Raw genomic sequence first — 6,731 nt, 5'->3', positions numbered from 1 at the left:
TTCCAAGTGTTTATTTATGTCAATATGGATTAAAGCGTGTGTTCAATAAAAGAAAAAACTTGCTGGGTTTCTAATACATGTGAATATATAAGTAGCACCGTTTGGTGTCTCTTTGGGGACATCATAATAATTTTTTAATATACTTAAATAGTACTACTAGAGTTAAGAGAACTCATTTATACGTAATTTAAATCAAACATATCGCTTTGCAAGCTAGGGATGGATTCTAGTAGAAATCATTTATATTTTATAGAAATTAGGAATCATCCTTGTCATGTCAACAGATCTCAAATGGATTTCTAGATTTATACGAGGAATAATATTTATTTTATGAAAAAAATGCACGATAATCATAAATTTACAAAGACGAATCATCCTGTTTTGACTCGATTATCGATTGTTGACTTCAGTGGCGGATCCAGAATTTTTAAATTGGGAGTACGAAAATATAATCTCATAAACATAAATATAAAAGATACTTTAATGTTAAAAACACTATATCTTAAAACATTGTTCAAAGATAGTAAGATGCACAAGAAAATTAAATAACTATATATCTAGTTTATCTTCCGACGAGTCTTTATTTCTTCAAAGCGTTTGACGACCTCATCATCGGAAACTTGTAGAAACATATCTTTCTCAATTAAAGTGTCCAAACAATCATTTAATACTTGATCCGCTATGCTATTTCGCAACTTATTCTTGACATAAGTCATTCCAGAAAACACTCTCTCCACACGTGTAGTGGCAACCAGAAGAATCAACACCAACCTAATTAGCAAAAACACTAGAGGATAAGTCATATGTCTCTTTGTTTCAACAAGCTTCATAGAAAGAGAACTAATATCCTCCAAATTTTTAAACTCACCATCTCTCCTCATATCTTCCATGAATATATCAAGTTGACATTCAACAGTTGACAAATCAATGCTTGAAAATTCAGAGGGATAAAAAGTTGCAAGTTTGAGTACCTTTTCCTTGTCATAAGAAGAGAAGCCATCTTTAGGATTTAATGAAGTCATGCATATGAGCAACTCCATATTGACCTCATCAAATCGGTTGTCAAGTTCTTGAAGTAGTAAATCAATTACCTCTATAAACACATCAACCCGAAAATGATGAAGATATGAAACTTGTTGAGCAAACCGCTTTGATCTTCCTTGAGGGATATAACAAGCCTCCATATTCGGAACAACAATCTCATTATTATTGCAAAATGAGATTACCTTATTCAAGTGAGTCTCCCATCCATTGTCTCTCATTTTCTGTAATGTCACTTTGGTCAAAGTGACAAGTCTCATAGCACTAACAATATCTTGATCTCTTCTTCGCAAAGCAAGACACAAATCATTAGTGTACCCAAATATAGTAGTCATTAGATGTGCCAAAAACACAAAATTAATTAAATGACTCTAGTGAGTACAAAATGCCTTGAGCTTTTACCTTATCATCCGAGTTAGAGCCATTCTTCCCAATCATCACAAGAACTTTAACAATTATAGAAAACAAGTTCATGACATTCAAAAGACTTTTGTAGTGAGAACTCCAACGAGTTTCTCCGGGCCACTTCAAACCAAGTTCTTGATTAATCTCGATCCTGTTTCAAGTTCACCAATTTCCAAGCTACTTTTTGTGCTTGAAATTCTCGAATCATTTCTCTTCTCTTACAAGAAACACCAATCACATTCAACAAGATTGCAAACGTATCAAAAAGCCAAACACACTCATTGTTCTTTTTGGCAATGGCTACAAGAGTTAGTTGAAGTTGATGAGCAAAGCAATGGACATAGTAAGCACTTGGAGTATCTCCCCTAATCAAAGTCTTGAGGCCATTTATCTCACCTTTCATGTTACTAGCTCCATCATATCCTTGCCCTCGAATCTTGGATGGACTCAATGAATGTTCAACAAGTAAGGACATAATTGCACTTCTAAGAGACAAAGCCGTAGTATCACCAACATGAACAAGTCCAAGAAATCGTTCCACCACCTTTCCCATTTTTCCTTCAACATAAAACAAACAAAGAGCTAGTTGTTCCTTTTGGGATACATCACTAGACTCATAGGCCAATATAGCAAAGTAGCCATCACCTAGCTCCTCCACAATTCGCTTGGTTGTTTCTTTAGCACAACAATTGATAATATCTTTTTGAATAATTGGAGATATCAATTGACAATTGCCAGGAGCATTTTAAAAAGTGACCTTTGAGATGACTTCATTATGTGTGTTCAACCATTTCAAAAGTTCAAGAAAATTTCCCCTATTAAGGGATTCTTCATTTTCTCTATGCCCACGAAATGCCATCCCTTGTCCTAATAGAAACGCAAACAAGAAATTGAAGCTTTCAAGCGAATTTCATACTCTCTTTGAATCACATCAGTGTCATTTTCAAAAGAAATAAGAATTGATTTTTTCTTCCCATCTCTTAAGTTTGCATATTTCTCATAAGCAAGATTGTGAGCACTTTTAACAACACCAACATGTTTCAGAAATCTTTCCGGTTTATTCCATGACTTAAATCCTCTATTAACAAATGCATCTCCCCCAGCATTAAGCCCAACTTCATTCTTGAACAAATAGCAAACAAAACAAAATGCAGCATCTTTCTCAATACTATATTCAAGCCAATCCCATTTTTCAAACCAAGAAGCACTAAATCGACGCAAACCTCTAAGGTCTTTGCGAGGAAAATCATGAGTTTTTGGTTGACAAGGTTTTTCAGAATATATGCTCTCCTAACCACATCTCGTTCATTTGGAGGATAATCCATTATACTAATTCTTTTTCCCGGGTCATGAGGAAGAAGCTCAACATCATAAATCAATTCTTTATCCTCTAATGGCAAACAAGTACTACTTGAACCACCCAAATTTATAACATTTTCTTGAGCTTGAGGTAACTTATCTGTTGGAGAAGAAGACTCACTCTCTTGAGATTTCATTTTCTTGAACATAAATTGCCGAAGATCGGGTTGTTTTGTCATTCCTTTTGATTTTTTTGATTTAGGAGTTTCACTTGCCATTCCTACATGCAATACACAAATGTAAGAGTTCTATAAAAAATTAAAGTCTAAAGTTATTCACAAACATAAACAAGTTTGCGTATCAAATAAGTAGAAATATAATTTATAAATAAATTGGTTATTTTATGAAATAGATTATGTGCATTATCTAATATCTCTAATTTAAACAAAAAAATATATAATAATACTTTAGAATTGAATGAATGAATCGAATTGTAAACGAAAAATTAAAGAACGCGATAAATTTAAAATCAATAAAATATTTTTCTTACCTCCAAAATTCTCCAAAACTCCTAATATTTCTTTTAGAACAGTTTGTTGTGTAGTCAATAATGCGTGGAATATGCCAATATTTCGTCGCTATCTGATTTTAACTCTTTTTTATTCTTTTGGAATCGTGTTTCTGACTTTGTGGCTTTCAAAAAAAAATTGAAAAAAATTGTATTTGTGTGAATGTGTTTCACACATACAGCCGTCGCTTCTTCTAATTTTTTTTAATGTGTAGCTCTCAATTTCTCAAAATTTGTACACACTAACACACAGCCGCCCTTTTTGACTTTTCAATGGGCCCAAGCCCATTAATATTTACATGAAACAAAACACAAATCGATTGGGTTGTTTGGGGGACAAAAATACGTAAAACAATTCTAAACACATAATACTATCAGTAAAAAAAATAAAAATTTTGGGGTACAGCTATACCCTCATCGCCCCTTATAAATCAGTCATTGGTTGGCTTATTGTAGGGGTGATAACGTATTCGATTTTTTAATTATAATTATAATATAATCGAAATTTTGATTAACTTGTTAATTGATAATCAAAATTTATAAGTTCGATTTGATTATCAATTTTAGCTTTGGATGGAATCCGAGTTCTCGGTTTAACCAATAATCGATCGGTTAAAACCGATTGATTGCTAATTAAATAAAAAAACCAGTTAATCAATTATATTTTATTTTAAAATTAAAACACACCTATATTTAATATTTTAAAACATACCTATATTATTACTAATTTCCCTATTCCTATTCAGTAGTAATTCCTATTCAATTCGGTGAATTTCAGAGAATGAGTGCGTGCTGCGTGCCCTAACCATTTCAGTGAATTCGAGTGCTATATCTTGGTGCTCGTTGATCGAATGCAAACAAGGCAAAGATTATAAGTATTGGTTAAAGAATCATCAAAGATTTAGCAAGTGGAAGTCCGAAAAGATGGTTGTTTTTTTAGTCAAAATCGGTTAACCAATTCGATTAACCGAACTGTTAATCGATTTTGATTGCAGTTATTGAATTCAACAGGGGCGGTTCTGGGCCCTGCGCGGGGTGGTCGACCGCACAGGGCCCCGGAAAAATAGGGGCCCCAAAAATATATATATATCTATATATTGTATATATATTTATTAAAACCCCTCAAAATTGATATATTTGCAAACATAGTGCAATGGATAAGTGTGCTCCGCCTCAGTTTTTTTCCACAGGATTCGATTCCTCCTAGCAACAGATGCTGCTAAATTTTTTGTTAAAATTCCAGCGCCTTTTCATAAAATTCCAGCGCCTTTTTTATCTAGGCTTAGAGCCCATATTCCGGCTGCCAACTCAGATTTAATTTGGCCGGAAAATTTCTCCGGACGAACATTGCAACAAATTGAAAGCTCGTTAATTTTTTTGCAACAATTAAAAAGATTGTCAAAAAATCAAAATTTGATTAAAGTGGGGTATTTCCATGCAATTTGCCCTAAAATCTATATCTATGATTCTATAATATACTGTATTAAAATTAATGCAGAGGCCCAGCGATTATTTTATAATATCTATGTAATCTATAATATACTGTATTATATTGTATTTGAGAATTAATATATTTGACTCTTTTTTATTCTTATTTTTATGTATATATTTGATTTAAATTGTGAAAAGATATATTTATTTAAAGATTACTTTTTTTTATTGTGGATTCTTCTTTATTTTTATTTTTTTATTTTTTCAATATTTAGCTTAAATATATTCAGCTATTTTTTTACTATAGTTACAAATATGATAATTGAATTGGTACCGGTTTTATATAAATATAAAAATATAAAAACATTTCTTGTACATTTGCGGAGGTTTATATGTAAGCAACAGAAATAGCTCTGATTCGGCCCAAATGACATAGTTTATATTTATTAAGTAATTTAACAAAAACATATAGTATTATATAGTTAAATATTTTTATGATATAATTTTCTCAACTATAAATAAAGGGCCCAAATTTAAGAATTCGCACGGGGCCCACATATTCTTAGCCCCGCCCCCGGAATTCAAACAATTTTGGTTACGATTAACTGAAATTTCGATTGGATTAACTCGTAATCGAACAGTTTACCATAGTTGTTATCGGTGTGATGCGTCCATTTTCAACACCATAAAATATGTTTCAGGATATTTTTGTGACAATGTTTATGCATTAAATACCAAAATATTACATTTTGAACTTTGAGACATTTTTGAGAAAATATTTAAACTAACGTATATAATATCATACTAGTAGTACATGTACCTATGCGACGCACGGCGAGCATCGGAATAAACAATATGTTAAATAAATATAAGTATGAAACAAAAACGATATGTTAAATAAATATAAATATTAAACATAATTAAAATATAAGCAAATGGAATTATTTAATAATAATAATAATAATAATAATAATAATAATAATAATAATCCACATCAATAACCGAAAAAAGAACCTAAATCTGAAAATACTTAAATTTTCAATTTTGTATAAAGTGTAATGACAATTATAATATTAATAAATATTTTATATATAATTAAGATTATATAAAGTAGAAAAATAGATGTGTGTTGGTTTAATAATAAAGTGGTTAATGACCGACACTAAATATCTCAAACTCAAGTTCAGTCATGTAATCTATAAAAATTACTTTTTTAAATTTTAATTTTTAAGTAAAATTAATAGTATAATAATTGAAATAAATTATTAGAACAATCCAAACACATAACAAAATACATGAAAACAATCAAGTACTCTATGATTCTTACATCTCTACTAAATAATTATAAATGCTATAAAACGGGAGGAAAACTATTAATATTAAAGTGGAAAAAATAAACAAAATTTATAAAAAAAATAGTACAGATACTTTAATAATTAAAATTACATAATTATATTTCCATAATAATCATACACACACAAAAAAAGTTATGCGCAAATAAAGAATCAAAAAGCAAAATGAAATGAAGCAAAAAAAAAAAAAGAATAAACAAATTATTTAAAAAAGTAAAATAAAGTCAAACAAAAATAGATAATTGAAGAAAATTAAATAAAATAAGAAATGAGAGAGAAAAATTTTTGTTTAAAACTTTTAACTTGTGATAACTTTATTATCTTATATCGATTTTTTATATATTATATATCAAATTAAAGTTTTTAAATTATCTTTAAATTGATATGCATATTGAATATTTTTAATTAGTCAAATTGTACAATTTTTATGAAGAAAGAAAGAAAAATAAATGAAAAGATATAAGGAGTGAAAAAAACAAATTGGAAGGAAACCGTGAATTAGTGGAAATGTGGGAAAACTGAGTTGCATAAGCGGAAGTAATAACTAAATAATGACTTAATCTTTAATACTCCGGAAGTAATAATCTGAGTCGCATAACCGTGAATTAGCGGAAATATCGGAGTAGTTGATATTT

At 30.0% G+C, this 6,731-nt stretch overlaps 2 protein-coding genes across 2 annotated transcripts; both read right to left on the bottom strand.

The window, feature by feature from the left end:
- Positions 1-557: 557 nt before the first annotated feature.
- Positions 558-1,376, bottom strand: LOC131008506 (uncharacterized). Its single transcript, XM_057935376.1, has one exon. It carries the CDS (start codon positions 1,374-1,376, stop codon positions 558-560), a length of 819 nt encoding a protein of 272 aa, XP_057791359.1.
- A 209-nt stretch (positions 1,377-1,585) lies between these two features.
- On the bottom strand, positions 1,586-3,023 carry LOC131008504 (uncharacterized). Its single transcript, XM_057935375.1, has 3 exons — positions 2,670-3,023; positions 2,331-2,568; positions 1,586-2,145 (listed from the first exon to the last, which is right to left on the bottom strand). Exons 1-3 carry the CDS (start codon positions 3,021-3,023, stop codon positions 1,586-1,588), a joined length of 1,152 nt encoding a protein of 383 aa, XP_057791358.1.
- Positions 3,024-6,731: the final 3,708 nt, after the last annotated feature.

This window comes from Salvia miltiorrhiza, chromosome 2 (genome assembly GCF_028751815.1).
Source record: "Salvia miltiorrhiza cultivar Shanhuang (shh) chromosome 2, IMPLAD_Smil_shh, whole genome shotgun sequence".
In the NCBI taxonomy this organism is placed as follows: domain Eukaryota; kingdom Viridiplantae; phylum Streptophyta; class Magnoliopsida; order Lamiales; family Lamiaceae; genus Salvia; species Salvia miltiorrhiza.
Note: the sequence above shows the minus strand (reverse complement) of the source record. Positions and strands in the feature narration are given on the sequence as shown.

What these genes read in the sequence shown, in the direction of transcription:
- LOC131008506 (XM_057935376.1), bottom strand. Translation starts at nt 1,376, where the DNA reads ATGACTACTATATTTGGGTACACTAATGATTTGTGTCTTGCTTTGCGA.
- LOC131008504 (XM_057935375.1), bottom strand. Translation starts at nt 3,023, where the DNA reads ATGGCAAGTGAAACTCCTAAATCAAAAAAATCAAAAGGAATGACAAAA. An exon ending in TCCTCGCAAAGACCTTAGAG is followed by an intron (nt 2,569 to 2,669) that starts GTTTGCGTCGAT and finishes TATTTGTTCAAG; the next exon opens with AATGAAGTTGGGCTTAATGC. An exon ending in CTTGAAAGCTTCAATTTCTT is followed by an intron (nt 2,146 to 2,330) that starts GTTTGCGTTTCT and finishes TTATTCAAAAAG; the next exon opens with ATATTATCAATTGTTGTGCT.